The sequence below is a fragment of the Parus major genome, chromosome Z (assembly GCF_001522545.3).
Source record: "Parus major isolate Abel chromosome Z, Parus_major1.1, whole genome shotgun sequence".
Classification (NCBI taxonomy): Eukaryota; Metazoa; Chordata; class Aves; order Passeriformes; family Paridae; genus Parus; species Parus major.
Window position 1 is genome coordinate 32,576,479 of NC_031799.1, and position 25,175 is coordinate 32,601,653.

The 25,175-nt window shown below is 37.5% G+C and overlaps 1 protein-coding gene across 2 annotated transcripts in view; it reads left to right on the top strand.

Annotated features, from left to right (window-relative positions):
• The window catches only part of ADAMTSL1 (ADAMTS like 1), a 387,761-nt gene that overhangs the window by 348,419 nt on the left and 14,167 nt on the right, over positions 1–25,175 (top strand). For both annotated transcript variants that reach the window (XM_015614942.3, XM_015614944.3), the window contains 4 exons: positions 3,649–3,776; positions 7,266–7,394; positions 11,713–11,892; positions 13,690–13,824. In XM_015614942.3, the coding sequence (XP_015470428.1) occupies positions 3,649–3,776; positions 7,266–7,394; positions 11,713–11,892; positions 13,690–13,824 (572 nt within the window). The remainder of the gene's footprint in view (positions 1–3,648; positions 3,777–7,265; positions 7,395–11,712; positions 11,893–13,689; positions 13,825–25,175) is intronic.

The following is a 25,175-nucleotide window of genomic DNA, read 5'->3' on the forward strand; positions in this document are numbered from 1 at the left end:
CACAGCTGTTGTTGGGGGGAAGAAATGACCATGCTCTGAGCTTCAGATGTAACTCAGCATCTATATCTTTGGAGTTAATGGGAGTTTAGAAATTGTGGTGTATAAAAAATTGTTTTGTGGATTTTTTTGCAGGGTTCTTTAGGAGCAGTGTTCTGGTTTTGGCTCAAAATGCTCTTGCTGCCTGTAAGTCAGTAGTGTCAATGGAATCTGAAGTTTAAGCAGCCTTGCAGTGTACTGCTGTAAACTGCAAGGCACAGATGTAAAACATGTAGTGGTGTTGGGTATGCTTGAACTGTCCTCCAGCTCTGCAGTTTGTTTTCTTTGTACTTTGCCAGGCTTTGAGTGGAGAAGAGGATTTTCCATCCCACCTCTGTCTTAATGGGAATAAGAAAATAAGTAGAGGTGGGGTTTCCTGTACCAGTATCAGAGAGAGACACTTTTGCTGAGAATGGCCAGACAGTAGTGCTGAAGTTCCTCAGGTCACACCCGACTGAATGTACTGAGATTTCAGAAGTACCTGGTTGGTACTGCAATTCTTAGATAGGCTGCTGGTTTTAGGTTGGGTGACAGCGACCTGTTTTGTATATAAAAACCACTGAGATAAAGGTGTTCACTTTCACACATTGTGGCCATAGATTTTATCTGAGCCAGTGATGTCCAGTAATGATGCTTGATGTATTGCTCTATTCTCATTGCCCCATTCCATGAGCTGTTTCATCCACCTGAAAGTATGACTCCTACTGCATGGCTATCCTTGCAAAAATTAATTTTCTTTAGCTTTAGTCTGGGTACAGTTACAAAAAGTTATAACACAGGCCCTCAAAAAGTGCTGGTTTTCAGTTACTCAATAGAATGAAAACATATGACACAAATAGCTTTAACAGTTGAAAATATCTGTGGTTCCAGTAAAAGATCCCCTACTTGTGTCTGCATATGCAGTCTGAGTGCATATTTAACAGCAGACTCCATACTCTCTCATAAGGTTAAAGCATCAACACCAGCATGGGTTCTGAATGCCCTTTCAGAGCCTACTAGTATCCATACCAAAGTTTTTAGGCTGCTGTAGATGTTGGAAAATGTATTAATTTAGAGAAAATTCAGATTAGGTTCCTTAGGAATCTGTTTTAAAGGTGAAAAACCTTTGAGGAATCTATGCATTGTTTAGTAAGCCTTGTAAGTATGATGCAATTTCTGTCACTGGGGATCCATTGGTAGCTGATAATTCAACTTCTCTCAAACAGAAATAAGTTTTATAAAAGGACATGATGCAGCATGTGAACACTAAGTGGTATGGAGATTGGTGTTTGTGAGGTGCTGTCTGATTTAGTCATTGATACATATCCTGCAAAATACTTTTTTGTTTTTGAGGCAAAGAAGTGTGGAGCAACTAAGATGAGACTAATTAAATATTAAGCTGTATTATTTTCAGTCTTTAAATGAGATTCTGAAGACATGCTAGTGACATAAAGAATTGCTATTGTTTGTTGTTTTTTTTTTCCCACCCCTGACAAGCAACTCGATACCTATCAAAAATAGCAATCTATGAGCAAGTAGGGAATTCAGCCAAAATAATTCTTTACAAAGAGGAATAATAAAGCATCTGCTCTCAAGAAAAGCAACTGCCAAACTGGGATGCAGTAATAACAGAATTACTGTTAATACAATAACAATAATTACAATAACAGAAAAGAAGAGGACATTATATTTGTTTCTGGAGAAGGACGTTAAAACTTGGGTTGAGAGGACAGGAGGATGGAGCTGTTTTGGAGTTAATTTTTTTTAAAAAAATCAAGTATCTTCCTGGACTACTTCTATTTCTAAAAATACTTATGCTGGATCTTGAGGTGACTGAAACTGACAGAGAGAGGTTTATGTCAGGAGAGGTGATTAACAAGAAAAAAAACTATGCATCCTTGTGTTTTATAAGGTGTAATATTAGGCAAGATATTTCCTCAACCTGAAGATGTCAGAAACATTAATTAAAACTATTTTAGGGATCTTGTAAGCTAGTTTGGTGTAGACTGGAAGATCTGCCTACATACTATATTTGCAGACACGCAGACAGAACACACAGAACTTTTAAATGTTACAGGCTGTTATAATTTGGGACAGCTTCTGAAGATTTAATTAATTCCAGGTAATGATTGAAGCAGTCAGTGTTAAACTAAAAATTTATGTGTGAGATACTGATGCATGCAAACATTAGTTCTGCAAGTAAAAAAATCTGTTAGTTACTGTCATTGTTAGCAGTGGCTATCTAGTCAGCCCTGCTTATGACTAAGAGGTAAGAAAAACAACCTTGAAAGCAAAAGTGGGAAGGGAATTAATTCAGCCATTGGTGGTTTTTTGACTGTGAAAGCACAGACACAATTTTAAAAGTATTAATGTTTTTTTGCAAATGTGGATTTTTCTAAGCATCTACAAAACTTGTTTAACAGACAGCTTTTTTATTGAGGGTGACTACTTTTATTATTACTCAGAAAAGGGTAAAAAAAAAAGTTAACTGGAATTTTTTCCTATAATAGATTTTTCTGGGTGGCCCTAATCTGGTTTGTTTTAGAGATCTACCACCCACAGTTTTGTACAAAATAGAGTATCTGTGGCTTTTTGGTCCACGAGACAAGAGTTTTTATTGTGAGGATGGGAGTGTAAAGAAACTCATCAATTCCAGGATCTGTGTGCAGACTTTCATTGCATGTGTTTTACAGGCATATCCCTCCCCCAGTTTTACCCTTGCCACTGTCAAGCACAGCTTCAACTAAGTTTACAAGCAACAGCTGCTGAAAGTTGCTGATGAGAACAGTATGATTAGATATTACCAAAAGTATCAGCTAAGAAGAAAACTCAAGAGAAAGCACCAGTAATCATGAGACACAATGTGATGAAAATAAGGGCACATAAGCATTGACACAAACCCATGGACTGAATTCTTGCTGAAATAGGGGTATGTCAGGACCTTAAGAGTAACAATGCTGCAAAACCAGACAGTGAAAAGAAGCAATTCATCAGAGCACTAAGACCATATTAATTCCATTTAACCATAGGCAATACACTGAGCTTGTGGTAGGCTCCCCTTACTGGCAGAGGAAAGTGTTCAGCCCAAGGAGGAGTGAGAAGTCCTCTATATTTTCACTGACTATTAGGGAAGAATCAATACTGCTGAGTTAGTACAAGATGATCACCAGTAAAAGAATCTGAATCTATTTCAGGCTTTAACACTGACCCTGTGGTTCACTTCTTTCTGCATAACTTCAACATGTTTCATGATTTTTCCCTTGCAATAATTTGGCTTTTTCTTACTATTACTATTCCTATGTTGCAGAACTGGAAGACAGCAAAGCTAGGGAACTCACTCAGCATTATGCAGCAGCGAAGGAGGTTTCACTGGGCAGATGTCCTAATTACTCGGCAATCTTTCTTTAATACACATACCAGCAGTAGAGTTTAGGGAATGAGACTAAAATTTAATTTAAGTAATCACAACTGACAGTATCAATGTAAGAATTTAAATTGCTTCATAGATTTTAAAATATAGCCTAAGGGCCTGATCTACAAAAAATATTACCTAAGCCTGAAAATTCCCAGTAAATATGTTCATGTTCACATAGACTAAAGGACTATTACATCTTTCCTTCTGCTTTATGCCAGGTTGCTCCTTCAGCCTGATGACTCCTTACAGATTCTAGCACCCGTGGAATCTGATGTGGGTTTCTATGCTTGCAATGCATCCAATGCCCTGGGATCTGACTCTGTCTCCATTGCTGTCACCCTAGCAGGTAATAGTTTAACCTCTGTGATTGCAGGATGGTCCATTGTGTGAATTTGGGCAGAAGTTGTTTGTGGGGGAACAGATGGCTGCTAAAGCTGTGTAACATGCATCAACAGAAGTACACTGGTGAAAACACAGGGTGTGAGCTCTGCAAAAACCTACCTGAGGCATAGTCCAGCTTTCATAAATAGTTCATGAGGTTTATGTGTCTCTGCAAGACATCAATGCTTTTTCTCACTTGTATCTGACATGCTCTTAACATAGTGCTTGTCCTGGTTATTTGCAGCCTATAAGGACAGTGCAGTCCGAGCCTCCCAGCTCCTGTGCTTCATTTTAAACCTAACACTGATCTCTTCAAGTATAACAGACGGATTGCAGGACTTCCTAAAGTGTACATTAGGCAAGCCAGAAAACTTCCAGAGCTGAATAACTATCTTTCACAGTATCGAACACTTTATCATATTCAATCACAAGCGTGGCTGACACTGTTTCAATTGTAGCAAATAAAGGTTCTCAAAAAATTAAATTCTATTTTTCTATTCCTCTATTAATGGGTTGTAAAGCAGACTAAATATCCTGTGCTGGGTTATAAATAAATTCTAAAGAAAACTCATCCAGATAAAAAACGATGGCAAAGAGATTTAGAAGCATGATTCCAGATTCTTCAGTGTTCCCTAGCAGACTCGGTCAGCAGGCTCACAACCACATCAGGACTAGCAGAAGGGTGGAGCAGCAACCACAAATGAAGAGCTGTTCAGAAAGATATAGGAACGGAACAATGACAGGACAGAGACTGTGACAGGACAGGGAGGTTTTACAGAAGGAGGATCCTATTTATCACCAAGGCAGAAGTAAACGTGCTAGGAATGCTGGAAAACTTACTGATTTTGCAGACTTATCCATTTTGCTGCTTCAGCATGTGAAATGCTTGAAGGCTTCCAATGCACAGGCAGCAACCACCAGCTGCCGTTGTATCCTTGTATGACTAGAGGAAAGAATAGGTCTTTGTAAGCTTTAATTTTTAAAAATAATTTTTTACACCAAACACAGAAAAACTTCAGTTAAGAGAAGCATAAAGAAGATGTAAGAAGGCAACAGTGGATAACAGTAAAGCTTATAAGTTCAGGAAATCAACTAGAAAGAGACTTTGTCTCGTCCTTTAGCAGAACAGGTGAATCTTCCAGAGCAAAAAAGAAAGATTTGCATTAGAGCTACAAATTATCTGTAGGCAAAACTGAAGAGGCTGATCCTTTTTACACTACTACTATCAGGAATGCCTTTGCTGAACTCCAGGCAGCAGGGTAGCAGTGCTGCTGTTAGGGTAGTGTCGTCATATTTTAGAGGAAGTAGCTCGACACTAAACCTCTAATGTTGCACCAGCATGAAGCTGAACATGAGATTAAAAAATCATCAGTAATAACTGCTATTCTGTCCACATTGTTCCAGTGAGTGTAAAAGCCATAGTTTTTGGAAACTGTGGAATAGTGGAAACAATTGTGGAAAAAAATTTGTATAACATTGTAAAAAATAAAGTGTTAGTTATACATGTGGCACAGGGAAACTTTTAGCTTTTTTGATTATAATTAGTTATCAAAGCTATAATTTAAACTTTTAGGTGAATTAACATTCATGCTTCTCAGACTCAATCAGAACGCCTCTTAGGAATTTATATTCTTTTGCATTTCACATCCAAGGCAAAGAGCTGAATAGCCTATAAAATGAGGCCATAAATATCAAAGTGAAATACAGAGCAGTTTTTGGAACAAAGTAACAATCTTTTTGGCATAATGGAAATATTTTCTCCAAAAAACCTGGAAAGCTGAGATCATCTTTAGAGGAATCAAGAGTGAGGCTGAAAGCTTATTTCATTGAAGAATTTTCTGATTCATTTAACACATGCATGGAAAAAAAGACAGTGGAATATGCTCCTTTTTGCTTTCTCAATGGTTTCCTACTTATTTATGGGTTGAACAGCTAAAAGATTTTTAATCTTGTGGTGGGCTTATGGAAACCAATCAGGAAAATATAAGGCTGATGGATAACTGAAGAATTTTTATTTTCTTTAAACTTTGCCAAAAAGTATCAAAACTTTGGAAGTATTTCAACAATGAAATGTAGTATTTTACTTAGCTATTCTTGGGCATTAAAACCACAAAAATAAAATAATGTAAAGTACAAAAAAAAAATACCAAACTGATATGACAGGAGTTCCAGATGAATGGTTATCTTTTAAAAGCCCTGAAAATACAGCTGTATGGAGAGATTTATATTTAAGACTGTATTAAATATTCCATGAGCTCAATGAAATAAAATTCTTTTTCTCACATCCATCTTTTCTTTGTTGGTCAGCACCAAATTAACATACAAATAAAGCTAATGATAGACATTAGCCTAAAGCTGCAGTTTTTGGAGGCAAACGATAACATCTGGTTTTGTATCTGACCATTTATTTAAAATTGGGGAAAAAAAAGGTGTTTATAGATTTTTGGAAAATTATGTGTTTGAAAATGCAACACTGAGTCAAAGACATCCAAGTCCCACACCATTTAAATCAATTGTGTTACGTTCTGCTACTCCTGCAACATCCTGACTGCAGGGCACTTTCTCTGGGACAGGGGAGCACCTTAATTCAGCTCTTGTCAGCTCTGCTGCATTGGTCTTCTCTCTCAAAGCTAACCTTGGGTACCTCTGACCTGTTTTATAAGTATCCCTTTGCTGTAACCCTGCAAAAGGATTTGCAGAGGGCTTCTTGAGCCATTGATGGTGGATAACTTCCTAAGTAATCCCACAAAGACACAACAGCAAACACCTTGACTTGCTGTCACCAATGTTGAAAACACACTTTATTGTGGGCAAAGCAGTAGCTCTATTAGAGATAAAACCCTTCCCAACAGAAAACCTGATTTGTTTTATCTAAAATGTGTAGTAACAGTGTTTATCTAAAATGTGTAGTAACTAATTAATACCATTTATATCCCTCATCTTCTTGTGCTGGCCATTATGAGAAAACTTTCTGGTTATGATATGGTCTTCCCCACCCCAGTGTTTCCCCTGTAGGTTAAGGAAACCATGATCAATGTGTAGAAACAGCTTGCATGTTGCTCTAAACTTTTTCTGCTGGGCCTGTAGCCATCACTCAGGCTCCTGTGTTTGGTCTTTACCAAAGGGAGGTAATGTAGTTGCAGCACCAGGCAAACATCTTGCTGCAGCTCCAGTTGTGCTGGTGTTTATTGATTCAGCTGGTTCTCCTGTATGACCATATGGCTTTAATGCTATTCTGCCTCTGCTTCAAGTGTGCTTTTTCATTTTTCAAGACAGCTTTACCCATGGAATTTGGTGACACTGAAATATTATAAAAAGCAGATGGCCTCACATTTCATTTTCCTTTATCCACCTGTCTCTTAAGTGTACTTTCACAAAGAGTCTTCCAGCCCATCTATCCCATTGTGAGTCCAATGTGCTTGGTATGATAAACTGTGATGCTTCTCTTACACAGGAAAGCCACTGATAAAGGCATCAAGAGCTACCATGATCAACACTGAATCACCTGCTGTCACTGTTGATATTGGAAGCATGCTGAAAACAATCCAGAAAGCAAATGTTAGCATTAACTGCCAGGTTGCAGGTAAAAATTTATTCTCTCCTGTGTGGGTGCCTTTGGCTATAAATTTCTGCGTGATTCTTTGTTGTTAAACGTTAAATTGGCATCTCCAGGTGCAGCTGAGCGAAATTGCAAGGTTTTCCTAGGTCTCAGGCAAGCTTCATTGCTTCCATTAATTCTTACCACAGAACTGGTCCTCCTTTTATCCATATCAAACCAGGCAAGTGTAGTGGCTTAAGAAAAACTGGCTCAGAAAAAATTTCACTCCATGGGACAGGCATCAATGTAAGAGATACACTGTATGGTGTGGATGGAACAAAATTGATGCACATACCTGTTGGGGATGTTTGGTGACAATACACAAGCATGGACTGATTAATTTCATCACTTACAGGGTTTTTAAAAATCACTCCAACTAGTTTCTTCTTTTCCTGCCAAACTTATTTTACATTAAAGGCTTGTTAGTGCTCTTTTTTTCTGTTTTTCCTTTTTTTTTCGTCTCAGAAGTGCAGGAGTTCAGAGGAATTCTACTGAAACAGGATTTTCCCTAAAACTGTTTTCCAGTCAGAGACTGAATGTCCCTTAGTCTAACAGTGACAGGTTGCTTCTTTCCAGTGGTAACCAAAATAGGTTGACCTTATCTGTGTGTGGCAGTCCTGTGGCTGTTGGTAAGAATGATATTGATATTGGGAGGAGGAGCTGGGAAATCTCTAAAAATCTGGGACTATACCACGGATTCGTTTCACTTTTATGCATAATATGACACTCTCTTGCAATCAGACTGATGTCCAGTGACGTTCAAGGAAGAAGATGAAAGTGATACCTGTTTTTTTCCCCAGGCCTCACCATGCTCATTTCCATGGACATTGTGTGAAAGAGACTAAATATTACATTAACACAAATTATTTTGGATTTCTCTCTCTGGGTTCTCTTGGCTGCCCAGACACATAACCCACAGATTCAGACAGTTATTGCTGTTGTAAGAGGTGTAGCCATTTCTCTTCAGTATAAAAGAACCATATAAACAACCGAATGTGACTAAACAAAGTTGCAACTGTACTTATCAGAAAACTACAGGAGGGAAGCACAAAATGGTCAGGGGCACAAAAACCAGATATTTTCTGAGGGGAAAATAATCTCTAGCAATTTTGTGGCACTCACCCACTATGGCAACATCCAACATGGAAAATTTAAGCAGTGTCTTCTCATCTAGGAGAAGGCTTTTTGCTATCTAGTATCTGTATATTGGAATCTTCTATGACACAAGAAATTTTCATAAATCCTAATTTTCTCCATGGGTGAAAAAAAAATCTTCTGCTACTGCCTCCACGGAAAATGTTAACTATATTGTCACCAGAGATCAATGCTCTTGAAATTATCTTAAAATCATAAACCACAAACTGTGGTTTACCAAGGGAATAAGAGAGTGAGTAATGAGGGCAGATATGTTTTATGGGCATTAGAATCCTAATTTCATAAAAAGAGTGTTAATAATTCAACAGCAATTACAAAATATGCTACCTTGAGAAATGATCCAAGAACAGCAATTTCCATCAACTGTTTCACCTACACTTGAAAAATGAACCATCTCATAAAACCTGTAACATAGTATGAGAATAAATGCAATTTTCCTCTTAATATAAGCACAAACTTTTTGTTTTAGCAACAGATTTATGATTATCCAGCCTTCTATATATTTTTGATCATCCTTAACAATCAATTCTAAGGATAAGAGTAACATGCACTATTTCTGCAGTCAGCAAATGTGTTGTATCTTTATGACTTCTTTAGAGTAGATGAACTTTACATCTCTATAGTTTGCTAAAGCTCCCCAGAAAACATTAATAATGAAATGGCTACTAAATCGTAGTAAATTAACATGCAACAGGTAATGCAATAACATCTGGCAATAAAAAATAGATTAGGATGTGAGAACAAAGTTAACACAGTTAGAAAGCAGAGTAGCATAACCAGAAATTATGTGGAGACTTGTCTAGATGAAAACAGTTATTCACACAGTCATGTAACGCTACAGGTTTTTTCCTTCTAGTACTTTCTCTCTAGTCATGTCAGAATGTCCTGAGACAGCAAAACTAATGAGAGCTGTTCTAGGTCAGAGTTTGGTCAGAGTTAATCCCATTAATATAAGCTGTGTTTCTATCACTGTGCTGTACAGTCTGTGGTAGAGGACCATGCGTGTATTGGATCTGGATATCTCAGCTCATGTAAGGACACATCTTTACTGAGAGGCAGCAAGACAGCAGAATAGATACTTACAAGAGGAATATTAAAGATCAGTTACAATATTTTCTACAGCTACATTTTCTCTCAAGGGCCAGAAATATACACTTGCTGCTGACAGGTGTTGATAAACCTGGAGAAGGTTTCTTAAAAATAAGAGATAATGGGAGAGTACACAACCAAACCTTAGGGAGTAATTTTATATTGCTTTTCAACTTCTTACGACAGACATAAGCACTTTCAAAGTCTGTCTGCTGAAATCTGTAGACATTAACTAAAAGACAAGAGAAAATAGAATCATTCTGGGTGCATTAAAGTTTAATTTGCACCTGATGTGATTTATGTCAAGATAAAATTCCATTTCAGTTTTACCACAAAGACAATGCTGGGGTTTTGATCAAGATTGAAAACCAATATTATTTCACTTGACATAACTTCACTGCTTTGTCTGTAGAGGAATATATTTTTATCTATTATTAGGTGATTGTGGTAAATTCCAGACTTCTCCAAAACTAATCTTAGGGGAACTCCCACACAAAAGTCACTCAGGAGTCTTGCAGATGCCTGTGACTTCCAGTTGGAATATTTGCTCCAAACTTCAGAAAGCCAGAAGCGTTTTGGTGTGGGTAACTTGGCTACTGTGTGCCATTCCACTTAAAAATAGGATGTGGGAGCAGTTTGGATCACATCAATATCACTAGAGAGCTTTCTGCTGATTTCAGTGCTTAAATTGTGCATATATTCATTTGCATACCAGAAGCTTCAAGAAATATGGCCCAGACTGTTACTGAAAATACAGTTTGACATGTAAGGAACCAGTTCTAAAAATCTAGTTCAAAGGGCATTCTGCAAAATGTCATGTACAATTAGTGACTGTTGAGTCAGAGCAGGTTTGGAAGGGTGGCTTAGAATATATTACCCTCCTATCCTTTATCTCCTTGTGTCTTTGTTGTCCCAATTTTCAGTTCTCTCAATTCTCCTAAACAGTCCTTTCCTCTGTATTTCATCTGCATGCTGGTGGTTTTATTTTCTAGTTCTTGCCTTGGTTTATGGCCCATGTTTACTCATCAGCTATTCCAGATTGTGAAATAGAATTCACTATTTCAAGAATATTGTGGCATTGGAAACTAGTTACCACTGTTATAAACTTGTATTGCAATGGTTGCTTTCTCCGAGAACCACTGGTTTAGCAAAATTATCTCAATTGGCTTATGCAATTCTGTTTGCTAGTACCCCATGCAGGCTTTTTGTGCTGGATACATGCACATTGATGGAGAGAAAAGCTGAAGAACAGACTTGGGTAATTACTCACCACCTAAAGTCTTGCCTGCCCAGCAAAGTCAGTTCTGTTTCCAGCTGGCACCTCTCAGACTTTGAGCCTCTGTGCTATTTCTGCAAGGGAAACACTCAGCCCTCTGTCCTCCAGCATCCCCCGTAACCCAACAAAGGCGATTGAAATGCTCTTGCTACCCCTTGCGGCAGTGATGCGACATGATGGTTTTGCTCATCCCTGTGATGGCTGCCTCCTGTTCCCATCTTGAGGCTGCCTGTGTCACTGAAGGTGGGAGCTCAGAAGAAAATGAAACTGCTGCTCATTGACATACACTGCTCATCTTCCCCAAAGCAAACTGCAGGAATAGCTGTATCTGAAAATCTCCTGTTTGCGTGGAAACATTGAAGACAGGGGAAAAACACGCTTGTAGAATACAATCAAAAAACGGTTTTTGTAGCACTGGTGGACATTTTGTAGGCAGAGTGTACCTTTCTTAGGCTCAACAGCAATACCTCAATGCTAAGGGCATCTCACTTTTAACCCGTTTCTTCTGCTGCTGCTGAAGTGCAGAGGAACCTGCCTTTCTACGCTAGCAGCTGCCTGCAAGAAGCATATTAATTGTGACTGTTTCTGTATTTATTTAGTTGTTTAATTTGAGTCACTGCTCTAAAGGACTGTGGCCGTATATATATAGATTTTCACTGTCCCTTCCCCTTTTTATTTAGCCTTCACTCAGTACTCATCTCTTCTTCCACTCTTTGTCTTACAAGTATTTTTTGCCTTGTAATTCTTACTTGTGTTAGTTACACTTTGCCAATGTTTTTCCAGGTGTTCCTGAAGCAAAAGTTACTTGGTTTAAGAACAAGGTCAAGCTGTCCTCAACTCACCATCTGCATGATGGTTTGCTGTTAATACCAAATGTTTCTCTATCAGATCAGGGGTTATACTCCTGCAAGGCAGCCAATCTTCATGGGGAAGTAACTGAAAGTTCCCAGCTGTTGGTTCTTGGTAAGTCTATTGCAGCAATAGAAATGTGGCTACTGGCACATCCAGGTGGCAGAACTAATCAGATGTTGTGGAAAGAGGAAATGGCATGCAGGCAGCCCTGTTCTAAAAAAAGCATCAGTCTCCATTTCTACTCAGAGCAGCATCAGCTGAAGCAAGGTGGTGGTGAAAGGAAAATGGATAAGGAGAAAACATCTAAGGATAGGGTTTGCACTCCCTAATTCCAAGATACTCAGTTTAACTCTTTCAAACTTGCTAGCTAAGAAAAGCATTTATTAACCATATCCTAAAGTGACTACCTTAAAATGAGAGTGATGCCACCTTCTCCTGTGAAGTGCTCTGTCTCCACTGAGCAGTCTTTCCATCCAAGGCTGTGTGATATTGCCTCACTTCACAACAGGTGTATAAAACCAGTGCACTTCTAAAAAGAACATCCCAAGTTCAGTGAATGCTGAATTTTACTTTGTTTTTAAACACTGGTCAAAGAGCCCATCTAGGTGATTTGAAAGAGAGTGGCAGCTGTGAAATATGAATGGAAGTGGTACCTGGTGGGAGCTGGAAGTGTGGGAAAGGTGTTTTCTTTCCTAGTAACTCATCTTGTATCATTTCTGCATCCCTGGAAGATTAATGATCCAGCCAGACTTTTTAAGTACTTTAGGAGTGCATTTGGTGGTAGAGTCTCAAATTCTGAAGCCTATTCCCCACAACTGGGGCAACACCATTAGAGCCATTAGAGCATCCACTAATGCTCTCATCTTTCATAACTAGTGAGCTTCCAGAGGATGTATGACAGTGAGATTTCTCAGCTTCACAGACAATACTAAAATAAAGGTTCACACTTTTCTCCTACCAATCCAAACTGACTCCAGAATCTCCATCTAAAAAAATAATTTGGATAAAATCAGCTGAGTTTCAGCCTATAAATAAAGACTCCCAGATGATCTCCAAAGCCTTTTCTGATCATTATAAATGGCTTAGGTTTTAAAGATGGTAAGTTACTGTGAGTTATGCAAGCTGCTTATGTTTGTAATCAAATTACATTTTTAGCTCCTTGATGGAACAGAGCAGTTCAGGCATCCTTGACCTGTACTCAGCAGTAGAAAGCTTACATAATATGCTCCATGATCTAACTGAAAGGGGATGAAGCCACTATTCATTTCAATCACATATCACATCATTTTCATGACAAACAGAATTGGGAATGCTAGGCATTACCTCAATTTTTAAAATAGTGTTGTGATTAGTAAACAACTAAATCCTGCAGTTCTCAGCATAGACTGATCCTCTTGAGTGCTGAACTCTTAGTCCTTTGGAGTTCTGCCTAAGTACACCACAAGATCTGGCAGCATTATAACCATATGTACTTAGGGCTTGATCCAGGTTGTACCAGACACTAAAAGTTTTTCACTAATTGTCATGAACATTTGATTTGGCTTCTATGCTCTATACATTAGCTTTTTCTTCCAAGCTGCTTTATCTCCTGGTACCATATAACTCTGTCACATATGAATAGGGTCAAGCAGAATGCTGTGGTAGCCTCCAAAGATAATTTCTTTTAGTTTGTGGTCATATTGATCCATATACTATTTAAATAATTTCTCCATCACCTTACCTAACATGAGGCAAAGTTTCAGTAGTTATCCAAAGTTGCTTAACTGTTGCTGCCTCTCTGAAATGGGCAGCACAGTGAAAGGTCTAGGAATGTCTTGAGGGGGGGCAGGGAGGAGGGAGGGTTCTATATCCAAAGACGTTTTCTGCTATAATGTTGCTCATCACTTAATTCTCCCAATCTGTTACCAGAGCCTCCACGACCTCTCCCTTACCTAGAAGAGTTGACAGCAGTGCTTAGCAGTGCTGGGCCCAACACCCATTCAGTGCTGACTTCTCCTTCAGGAACAAAATTGACTGTCAGTCCAGGGAGCTCTGCTCTCATAGGTAAGTGCTTTAATATTTTTTTATTTTAAAGTCTTTAGAGTTTATATTACAGTTATGCATCTGGTTAACCATTACATTAAGGATTTGGTTGTCCAGACATGGGCACTGAGACAAAAAATGTCAAACCAATAGTTCATTGTGAGTCATAATCACTGCCAAATACTTTTTAGATCTCAGAAATTATTTTCTTTTAAAAAGGTCCTTTAATTAGTCCAAAACTGCATTCAGACTAAGAGCTCCACGTTGACACCCCTTATATATACACAGACATCTTCTAAGAGGTGGAATCATGGATATAAGAGGTAAAAACCTTCTTACAGGTTCTTACACCCTGTAAGGAGCAGTCCCTGCCCTGGGGGGCTGGCAATCTTATTCAACACAAAGACATGGCAGAGCAGTGTGCTACTTGATCTAAAAGAAGAAATGTTGGTAATTCTGTTTCAATTTTTCTTCTACATTTGGATAGTTGTCTTGCCATATACCTGCTACTCATGTTGTATATCCTTCTCCAGGGTATATATTCTTCAGGATATAGTTTTGCCTATCCCTCTCTACACATTTTGATCTTGCAAGCTCTCTGTTTTAACCTGTTCATTTTATTCCTCTTTCTTATTTCACACAACCTGTGCTTGCAAGAAGCCATATAAGGAAATCAGCCCCAATGTATGATTTTCTTCTCTTCATCCTTTTCTGCCTTCCATATATATTTAACCTCTTTACACAGAAAGTTCTTTTATATCCTGTAAACTCCTTTCAGGTCTGTGAGTGATTTGTTTGCAAAGAGATTCTCATTCTTCTCTAAATTGCGGGATATATTTATTTTACAGTTTCATTTCACAGGCTGCTTTGAAACTCTATTAATTGTCAGGCTCAGATAATGTGTTCTCTAATGAACACGTTACCACAAAAACTTGTCAAGCCCTACAATTTCAGAACTATCTTTTCTTCTTTTAGGGGTAGGGATCTGAAACTTTTAGGAAGGGTTCTGCAGATGTGATGTCCTGAGTGTTAATCCATCTCTACACCTTCCAAAGCATTCTTTCCTCACATTTAATAGCAATTTTAAGATTTTATTTTCACAATGGAAACAATCTATTTATGTTTTTAGTTTTGTGTGGTTTACTCTTCCAGGTATCTGCATTCATCTGCATACATTTGCAATGGCTGTCAGCCTGCAGCTCTGGATTACATTTCTGCTTGCTCAAAAACTGCACTGAAATAGTCCTCAGTGGGGAAAATATCATAGATATTTATTAGCATTGAATAAATCATTTTGAGTATGGTTTTATTTTTCTCACTGATTTAGGACTGGGTCATACTCCTGTTCCATCTCAGATTTCCAAAAAGAGGTATTTAGGAGTTTCAGGCAGTTTTTATTGTTTAAGAGCAGCAATTGAATGACAATGGGTGTTCTGCACTGCCTGTATACAACCATGTCCAGATCAATTTCATTTGGCCGTGTTGCCCTGTACCCTGCTGTTTCACCTCATGGGCAAGGAAATTCCATGGCTTTTAATTGCAAAATAGCAAACCAATTTCATTCTTGAGGCAGTTCCCTTTACTTCACTGGTGTTTTACTGGTTTGAATTTGAGTCTTGTTACTATTCAAACCTACAAAAATTTTCTGAGATAATTTTTCTAACAAAAAATCAACATGAAATGGGCTATCCAGTCAATTAGAAAGTTGTCCATTGATTCCTTCTATTCTACTACCCGCCCAATCAACTTTAATCCTGCTAAGTCTTTCATCACTTACCATCTTGAGGTGTTGGCTCTACATTCTCTGGATGTCCCGTATAAGAACGTTGGGTATATAAATTGCTATGTGTAAGATCCCTTGTCTGTGCTACTGTTAGGCACTGGCATCTCTTGGGATTCAAAAGGCATTGAATTAGATATGTATTTGAAAATCTAGGCATATGAGGATTTGTTGAATAGTGAAGGAAATCAGGATATGTGCAAAGGAACAGAGTGAAATGTGAAGAAAAGGAGTGATAAGTAAGCTCTGGGTAAACATTTTATTTTACAGAAGTTAAAGACAACAAAGGTGAAAAATTATATTAGAACCTGGATAAAGCCATGCATAGGTTTGCCAGAGTTTAAGAAAAACAGGAGTCAAAACTTCATTAAACACTGGCTTCATGCCCTTTGGTGGGGGGTAAAAAAAATGCAAACAGAAAATATTAATACAGCAGTGGAAGTCTAAAGCTGCAGATGAGAACTTGTTTGGAAATTAACAGCTCTATCAAGTATAAAAAGATTTATCAACTGATCTGCAAGGAGAGAAATAGAACTTTCAGGTTATCATACATTCTATACACTGTCTTTTACAAAGTGGATTTGTGCAACGCTTCCACCATCATTTCAACCATGTGAACCTATTAACTTGCTGTCTAGAATCATCTGCTATGGGTTTCCTCTACTTAAATTTCAGGGGGGTTGTGGAAGCTAAAGAGCAGTGTCATAACACAGATATTTGGTTTGGAGGTTTTTCTTCTCATTGCAAGGGTCATTGAGCAGTCATTTATGTGCCTTCACAATAAAAGGAGAGGAAACTATCTGTTAAAAAACCCATGCCCTGCTCAACAGGGTCAGCAATATTTTTATCTTAGATACTGCTTTTGCTTCTAAAGTTTTGAGATTCCAGACAGCTTTTTATGCCCAACTCATCATCCAGCTGAAGAGCATGATGCAGATGGTGGCTTACACACATTGGTGCTTAGCCTACCCTTTAACAAATCCTGAAAATATGTGCAGTGAGCTGCACTCTTCCCCAGCCCTTACATTCATTGTCAGGTTGTAGTAGGCACTTGTGTGTTACCTGCTATCCCCAAAGCAGAGCTAGAACACCCATGCTTGAAAATATATCTGGGTTTTATGGTAATGCAAACTGGCAATCAGTGATGAGCCACAGACTGTCACACACATTCTGATGTTCTTGGTTCATGGCAGGCACACAAAAAGACTTTACATTACACATAAGATAAAACACAGTTGATTTCTGAAATGACACAAATTTACGTTTTTGTGGAATTTTTTCACATTAGATCTTAATCTTATAAAGGTTTCTGTCTTTGTGACTTTTTAATCTTGATTACGGTTTTCCTGAATGTAGGTGATGAAAATATTATAAGGAACACTGCTCTTTTTGCCACAGAAAAAGCCTTTTGTTTGTCACCTGATAAGAATTTTGGGGTTTAAATTAAATTAAAAGAACATCCTAAGCTCATGTATTTTCAGTAGTTTATCTGTGCTACAAGTATCAAAGAATTTTTTTACACAAGTCCTTAAACAAATTTCAATAAGTCTTCAGCTTTGTAAATGTTAATATTAGCAGAAACAAATGTTGTAGGATCCAGTGTTCTTGATTTCTAACACTCCTGAAGAAAAGGCTTTGGGCTTATCAAGAATATCTGCTTTCATTTGGGTTCAAGCTTGTAATTTTCTGTATTTGAATATAATTCAGTGGGAAACTCAGGATCTTACAAATCTTTGTAGAGATTCACTACAACTTCTCATATATGTTGTATTATTATTGGAGACCAATAATCAGCAGACTTGGCAAAGGAAACAAAATATTATTAAAAAATATGTCCTTGTTTCAGCACTGAAGAATCCTGAACATGTTATAATTGTGTTGCACAGTGAAAGATTAAGCTTTACTGACCTTGATATCTATACATTAGTTATATTTAAGTGAGAATTTTTAAGAGGAATATTGGAAGAAGTTTCAGAAATGAATACATCTAGGAATATGAACATGTAGTATTCCTTGTAAAATTTCAGACTGAAGTAAAGAGGACAGACGGAAAATGTTATTTTAGGGAATCTGATAATATAATAATATTATCATATTATAATATGATAATATAATAAATGGGGAAAAGCCTAGGCAATTATTTGAAGTCTGGTTCCCATCCCTTCCTTACTTGTAAAGGATATATGAAAATTACTGTGATGTTAAATCAGAAAGTGTATTTTTCTATGACCAGAAAAGTAAAAAGATAGAAAAATAAATACTGCTGCACCATATTTATTATGTTCTCCTTGATTACATTACTTCCATATTTACTCACTTCACAAATCAGAAAATTATTTTACTGTCAGCACTGCAAACATAGTCCTAAAAAGCAGGTTTCTTTCTGGTTTTATACATCATCCCACATGACTACACAATTGGAGCAGCTTTGCTGCCTGTTTCACTACTGCTTCAAAATATGACCAGCTGCACAACAAAGTCTTGTTCTGCAAATATCAATATTCAAAATGCAGCTGTTTTTAAGACAAAGTGATAACAAAAACATGTCACTTAAAAGATACAAAGGATTTTTCTGTTCCAAGTTTACTGTATATCACTCTGATTTTTCTTCTCCTGGCAGTAGCATATCCCACTCATTTTCTAGTAGAATTGCTTAGGTTCCCAGAAAGCAGAATCAGAAAAAGAGTCACCTTGATTGCAATGGCCAGCCTTTTGAGTATGAATAAATTACTTAAAAGGTCCAGCTGCCTTAGAGCCAAAATCTAAAGTTCAGAATGGGGTCAGGTTTTTTTATTATTTCGGATGGGATCTCTTCAAGCCTGTGACTAGTACTCGCCAGTAGGTTTAAGGGTTATCTAGACATGATAGCAGACAGAAGAATTAACCTAGACGTTTTTGCATGTTCTTGGGTGCATTATAGTGAGCCAAATGTACAGCTGACTGACTGCTTTAGGAGGAAAAGCAGACCAGATAGATAGACTAATGTCAGGATCAAACTCTTTCAAGCAGAGCCAGAGAAGTTAATGCTGCAATTGCGTGCTGTGTCACAACATCTTGCTCTCATAGGACTGACACTTGTTCAAAATCAGTGTGAAAAGTAATAAATGATCCCAATGAACACAACTGATCTCATCAGTACAGACTTCTTTCAATGTTTAGTGATACACTTGAGAGCAAGAGTATATCTTCTTGAAAGCATGTTTTCTTGTAATTCCCCTTTGCTCTTCCCATCTCTACCATGAGCCTCTTTTAATTTTTTCTTTATTTGGGAATTATTGCTGTACTAAAATTTGAACCAGAAATGCAAAATAATTTGCAATCTGCTCAAAGCTAGCAAAAAGAAAATTCATGATTAATTACAGGTAAATTGGTGTCTGTGCTCCCCTTAAGGAAAAAGACAGATGAAGAAGCTGTGCAGTAGGACTCAGATGAAATCATGACTAGCTGATAAGTTATTTTGCATGATGCCATTATTTTCATCCTCATTCTCTGTAAAAAATTAGCCATCATGTTTAAAAAGAAGTTCTCATGCTAAAGAATATTTTTTTCAACTTTATTTGATATTAACATTATGTCTAGTGTGATGAGGATAAAGTACCAGGTACATGGTTCATGGGATACTCTGTCCTTCTAATTGTGTTATCTGTTCCTTTCAATTTTTTTCTCAGTGAAAAGTCTGCCTTGTCATAATATTTGTGAGAATTCCCAGGTAGGTACATGACCTTTCTGTAAAGACTAGAATTAAAAGTAATATCAAGATTATTCCATTTTCTTTGCATTTAGTTGCCTAATCAGTCACTATCACATTGATTACATCCTAAATATTGTATGAAGTTCATAAAGTGTTGAAGCATCCTCCTTCTACATCAGAGTAAGCAGACTGTGTCAGACTACACTGTAGTATTGCACTGAAATGTGTGGCTTTTCTTTTGCATATACATGTTACTGCTGAAGATGAGTAGATCTCGCGGACTCAGGTCGAGGTGTGGTGAAAGAAAGAGCAGAGTTTATTTTTCCTCCCAGGATTTATAGGCTTGTGACCACGGCCAGGGATTGGATGGTCAGGATAACACTTTCTCACTGCACTGGCCTTGAGAGATGCCCATCACAAGACGTGTAACAGAAAGAATGTACTCATATCTATGTTTACAGTTACTGTCCTGGGAAAGTCCTTGGAAAACTATGTTAGCAAGCTCAGAAGCTGAGTTTTCAGGGTGACATATACACACTCCGTATATTCTGGTTTTAAAATTATGTGATGATACCTCTGAATGGTTGAATGTTTTGACTACACTAAAACAGTGTTTGTTTCTCAGGCAATCAGACACTAGTCCAGCTATTTTGACCCTGAACACAGGGTCAAAATAGTGACTGCCTCTAGCCAATCTGCTGTTTTGAGGTTTTTTCCTGCTTGCTGTTTTTGTGCTATGAATGATCTAATCTGACAACCATTGATCTACAGTAGTGGTCAAAAATGCTTCCATATAAAACAATATCACTGGCCTCTGGGGCGACACCTGGTGAATTTTGAGTTTGTTGTAAAACTTACAGGCCTTGAATGTTTGTCTCTAAGCTTTACCTGAATCACCAACCTAGATTTTATCCTAATTAAAGTAATGCAGAGCTCCATTGAGACAAATCTTGGTGGGTAAATAGGAGTAACATACTTGCTGTGGGTATCCTGATATGGATACCTCTCATTCTGCCAGCTTCCTTCACATAAAATATCCTTGCAAAAATATTTTTGCAAAACTCTTGCAAAACTAGAGATTTATTCTAAAGCATTAAGGGAGTTTGAAACACTCTGGGATTTCTGACATGTTGACTAAAGGACTTCTCAGTTACAAGTTTTGAAGCAACATCTCCCTCTATGATAGTCCTCAAATCTCTCAGGACTGAAGTTATAGCCCTTCTGGAGCAAGCATCACTGCCTTTCCCAAACCTGTCACAACCTCCTCTGCATTTTTTATTTTCCAAGTGCCACAGGAAATGGATGAGATGCCATTTCAAAATGTAATAAGTTTATATTAGGTTATGAAATACAGAAAAACGTCTACAGCAGTATTGACACTTTTATCTTGGTAACTGCATTATGCGCCAGCTTTTGCTCTGTCTTTTGTTGAACTCCTTGTGCTGTGCTGTTGTTCAGTGCTTGTACCATGAGTCCCATCTGACTGCCATTTTTCTTCCATAAATGGACAGTTTACCTGGAGCTGTGGCAGTGGTGGGGTAGAAGTTTATAGTTTAACTCCTTTTCCATTTTTGTCATGAATTTAATAAACCTATCAGTTAGCTTAGGTGGCTGTTTGAGTATGCTGTATCCATTACTGTAGATTTTGATTTTTGGTTTGCTGTTGTTGATTGTACTTAGAACAGTCCTTATTTATACATGATTCTCAGTGTGTAGGATTTCTGTTGTAAGACTAGGTTTTAGGAAACAGTATTAACTACCAGAGCTTGAAAATTCTCTTGCTTTTTAATAGGCCCACTGTGTGTCTGTGTATTTGGGAACATTTTTTACAACCACTTGAGGCTGGGAATGAGCCTGACTCAGTTTTTGTTGAATACCATGTATATTTGCAATGCTATGTAAGTGATATCTAATAACAACAACATGTGTGGCATTGGGTAACCAGTTTAGGGGGTTTTAGAACTGTTAAAACCACGTAATATGTTTAGTATAGTATGTTTCAACCGCACCTTTGCAGCCTTACTTATTTAAAATACCTGCCTATTTTTTTAAGTGCTACTGTTATCAGCTGAATTTATTTACTTCAAGAATTCCTAAATATATGGTTTTCCTTTCTAGCATAAATTCATGTTATCTGCATTGCCTTAAAAATTTTAAGTTGTATTTCTACAAACACTAATTCTTTCAGTTTTTTCATAATTCCAATGATTTTTATAAATTTTATTTAATTCAGCATGTGAAAGCAATGAGAAACAATTTGCATAGTAGCAAACACTTAAGTGTCTGTCACTTTTTAGTATATTGAAAGATCTTCATTCATAAGAGACACTGCAAAGACATGTCTCTTACTTTTGCCTCTTCAGCAAAACAGGTATTACATACATGTGACTTTCGGACATGATCTTACCAACCTTCATTTGGTCTGATTTCATTTTGAAAGTTGAATACATCCCATCAATTTTTCATCCTTATGTTAGATACAGGGTGGAATTGAATTTTCACTCCATTCCATTTAACATTCACTTCTCATTTCAGTGAGCTAAGGAGAAAATAAGCTATGACCAGAAACTGGGGGAGTGTTTCTCACTACCAGTAATCTCACCTGCATAGAGTGAACACAGTAGCACAGTGTCAGCCACAATGTAGTAGCTCAGCACCAAACTTGTGTCTATTCAGATTGATCTGTGGCTTCTCCACAGTTTGTTCCAAGCATTTTACCCCACATTTCATCCTCAAACTGGCTTCTATTTTGAAAGCCTACTTTATTTCCTTGAATGTAGAGTTTAGAGTGGAAATACCGTCATGTTTCAAGTCCTGAAGGAGCATCACATTTATTGCTTTAACACCATGTACTGTGATCCACAACTCCTTTCTGTTAGAGTTCAATAAAATAACACAGAAATACAAAAAAAGAAACACAAAAATCAAATAAACTACCTGATCTTGATCTGAAGTCTTCACTCACATTCCATCTTTAATGAATATTAGAAATATTTCCTGGGGCTAATCATCATGTCAATGGTAAATTAGTAAATGTCAACAATGTCAATTAGTAAATTAGAGAGTTGTTAGACAAATATGAAGACATGAAAATAATCTATATTTTAAGAATAGACATCTATTTTACAGGAAGTGCTGTACTGATTTTTAATTTACATTTTCAAATGTACTTAGAACTTGCAAAATTCACTTGACATTTTTACCATTGTTTTCCATACAGTATCAGGCTGCCAAAAAGAAAAGGAATCCTAAAATCAACAGCCTTTGCACTAATTTTTATCAGGTCTGAAAGTGCAAAAGTGGTGCATGCTTTATATTTTGTTCTCCTAGGATCCGCATGTTAGCCCAGAGCCTTTCTGCAGCTACGGTCATTCAGAAACTGTTGCAAAGTTTCAATGGGGAGCTGAATTTGGCCTGGAGTGTGCATTTATTCCTTCCTCTTGAGAAACTGTAGAGTTGTGCAACGTTGGTCCTCCCTTTCCAAATACCCTGTTGTTATCCTTGAAATATTAACATTTTCCCTGCTAGAAGATGTCATTTTTATTAGATTTGTGTTTCTGTCTCCATCTTGTGCACATTACTGGCCCATCCTGACTTTGAATGAATTAGAGTCTGAGTAATCTCTGGAAGAGAGGATGAAGGCAATATTTTTTTTTCTTTATTTAAGAAGGACTGAAGCAGAAAGGCCCTCTCATGCCAGAACTTGTACTGCTCAAAACAGTCCCAAAAATGTGTTCCCTCATCATCTTCCCAAGGGTTCCAATACCTTAAAGCTCTGTAATAGCTGTGCTGTCTGGAAACAAAGCTAGTTTTTCCTTCTTAGTCATTATAGGGACAGGTTTTGAGTTTTGAAAGGATAAAACAGTCAGTGTCTACAGGGGTTGGGGAAATAGAGAGTAAGTATTAGTAATCTGCATTAAATGGTATTAATGTTATCCCTGGGAGATGACAAGGAGATTTTAATGGAACATGCGATTTTATTGCACTCTAGTTCTGACTTATGATGCATAAAATATTGTCCTACAGCCTATGCACCCATACACATGGGAAATGTCCAGGAGATGTCACTTGTGACATGTGATTGATAGGTATTAATAAAGTTTTGCTGTTAAATAATAATTACTTAGTGCATATCTAAGCAATAGCTTTTGGGAATTTTCCCCCATATTATTGATTACTGGCTGTTCCTTTAGATAATGTTTTATATAGATATTTTTGGAAGAAGAAATCTTACATAAGACTAGTGAAATAGTACAAAAAAAGATTATATTACTTTTCCTGACAATATATTTTTTAATAAAAAACAGCATGAATCAGGACCATCTGCATGCTGAATTCAGGTTCAGTTCCTCTATGTGTAGCATCAAGCTGACCTTTCTGCTTTCTGCATTTACTCTCTGCAGACTGCTTGCAAATGCAAACAATAAAACTGGTCTCACAGCATGCCTTTTTTAGTTGTCATGGGTGTATGCTGACCTGTGGAAATCACTACACATCTTAAAAGACAAGTAAACTACAAAAAATTGGAATAATCTAGCCAAAAGCCATAGAGTCACTTTTCAAGTTTTTCCATTTCCTTATATTCTTTTGTTTTCCATTGTTTTTAACTTAGGCGGCCTTTAAAGAATAAGGCTAAAACCTTTCATGTCACTCATTTACTTGAGAATGAGTATTTTGGAAACTGTGTGAGTTATTTTTGAGCACAAGAGTGGAAAAAAAATGAAACAGTAGGAATAAATAGAGAGCTTACAAAATTAGGGAAAATAACTGAGCCGCAGAGAATGCTGTGTTTTTGTTGTCAGGAAGGGAGTGCTGGGTAGAGGTAATTGCCAAGGATAAAACTGCATTAGATCTTGCCAAAGAAATTAAAACTCTTCACCCTTATAAATAAAAGTAAAAAGGGGGAAGAGGTGAACCCACTAGGGGCAGTTTGCACTGTCACTGTGCTTTTTTTCCCCTTTTTTCCTTATTTTTAAACATTTTTCTGCATTTACCAGTCCATTTCCAATGCAACTTTGTCATTGTGATTGCAGTCTACTCTTTTTGTGTGTCAGTCTTTTGTCAGGGAGCCCTTGCTCTCTGAACTACCAGTTTCACTGAGTGAATGAGTCCCAAAGGGCAGCTGTATCCAGCTCTCACCCTTCCCCAACGTGGACACAGGCAGGCTTTGACAGCAACAGGAGACTAGCATGTAGCCACAGCATCAGTGAGAGCCCCAGCATTTATACTCCTGAGTGGCAGACAGTTTATCCCCGGTGCCTGGATCTACCCCTCAGCATGCAAATGGCTGGGGCATACCAGAGGTCACCACTGGCATTTTCCATCTTGTGTGAGATCTTCTGCTTTATAAGCAAGAGAACTTCTGTTTTTTGGGCAAGAGAGTATCTTCTGTGACAGGAATAGTGTAGTTGGAGGTATGATTAATGGTGAAAGGTGCAAAACAGTACAGTAGCCCAGTCCCTTAGTATTAGTTTACAGGTATAACCAAATTCAAAAGGGTCACAAGAGTCCCTAAATGAAGTAAAGAGTTCCTTAAGTCTCGAGGATTTGGTCTTAATGATGTTTGAAAATCAAACTCTTCAACCTTCCTGAGAAGATTAATGATAATGGTGTTTTGTTGTACGAACTGTACTTGCCCAGTATATGTTAGTTAAGGTTCTCCTCAGGTGATCAAACAAGTATGGAAGGAGGAGCAGTAACAGAAGTGTCATGCTGCAGCATCTGTTAATTGTTTAGCGCAGCTACAGAGACTTCATATTCACACCTTCACTTGTCTCAGTGAATAATAAATAGTAATCAAATCACATGGAGATGTCAGTGAAGAAATATCAGCTGATGGATTATTCCTTCATCTTAGAAGAGTCTTCTGTTTTTAGTATTTTTAATTTGTACTCTTCCTTT